General features: G+C 35.0%; 1 protein-coding gene across 1 annotated transcript; it reads left to right on the forward strand.

The window, feature by feature from the left end:
• The first annotated feature begins 375 nt into the window (after positions 1–375).
• Positions 376–843, forward strand: LOC127104192 (uncharacterized). Its single transcript, XM_051041392.1, has one exon. It carries the CDS (start codon positions 376–378, stop codon positions 841–843), a length of 468 nt encoding a protein of 155 aa, XP_050897349.1.
• Positions 844–1,098: the final 255 nt, after the last annotated feature.

Genomic DNA, 1,098 nt, shown 5'->3' on the forward strand with positions numbered 1-1,098 from the left:
AATCACACAGTTCCCTCCGCTCTCAGTACAAACAAGCTGAAAAGAATTATGGAACAAAGTAGTGAGAAGGATGAGGAAACAAAAATCAAACTTACAGAGGAGGAAATTTCAAGCGAAACCATTGTGAGAGGAGACACACTAGAGAAATTCATTGATAAAGATTCACCTTTTATGAGAACCAAACAACAAATCAACAATGAACCAAATCCCAAATTACCAGATTACATCAAACCATAATACCCTATCATTAAGAAGAAACCAAAAAGAGAAATGGAAGTGAGGCAGTTTAAAAAGTTCACGGAGATGCTCACAGTGTTACAAGTGAATATTCCATTTTCTGATGCTCTGGAATAAATACATGTGTATGCCTAATTCATGAAAGAGCTTCTAAATGGTAAACATAAATTTAAGGATGATGAAAATGTTGCTCTAGCTGAAGAATGTAGCACTTTCATTCCACGTAAACTGCCACCTAAACTAACAGATCCAGGTAGACTTACTATTCATTTCTCTACAGGTTCATTAAAAGTTGGCCAGGAACTATGTGACTTAGGGGTCAACATCAACTTAATTCCATTGTCCATGATGAGGATATTAAATTGTGAAGAGCCAAAACCTATGAAAATGACTTTGACTTTGGCTGACAGATCAATCACATACCCATATGGAGTACTAGAGGACGTATTGGTGAGGGTTGATGATTTTTTTCCTGTTGATTTTGTCATATTGGATATGCCTAAAGATATCGAAACACCATTATTGTTAGGTAGATCCTTACTGGCTACGAGAAGAGCTTTGATTGATGTAAAAATAGGAGAATTGATTCTCAAGTTTAATAAATAGCATGTAGTATTTAATGTATTTGAAGCTATGAAACACACTCACGAAGATTTACAATGTTACCAAATTGATTTAATTGACGAATTGATATACAATATCTCGAAAGGAGAGGTTTTGTCCTCTCCAATTGAGAAAGTGTTAGCATAATCCATTGAAAAACAAGTCAAGACAAAGATAATATCGAGGTAAATGAGTTAGTGCTATACTTACAAGAAGCACACCTAGAGGGTGCTAATAAAAGATTCGAAGAATTAGGAG

This window comes from Lathyrus oleraceus, chromosome 7, assembly GCF_024323335.1.
Source record: "Lathyrus oleraceus cultivar Zhongwan6 chromosome 7, CAAS_Psat_ZW6_1.0, whole genome shotgun sequence".
In the NCBI taxonomy this organism is placed as follows: Eukaryota; Viridiplantae; Streptophyta; class Magnoliopsida; order Fabales; family Fabaceae; genus Lathyrus; species Lathyrus oleraceus.

Excerpts from the sequence above, each read along its gene's own strand:
- LOC127104192 (XM_051041392.1), top strand. The coding sequence starts at position 376 with ATGAAAGAGCTTCTAAATGGTAAACATAAATTTAAGGATGATGAAAAT.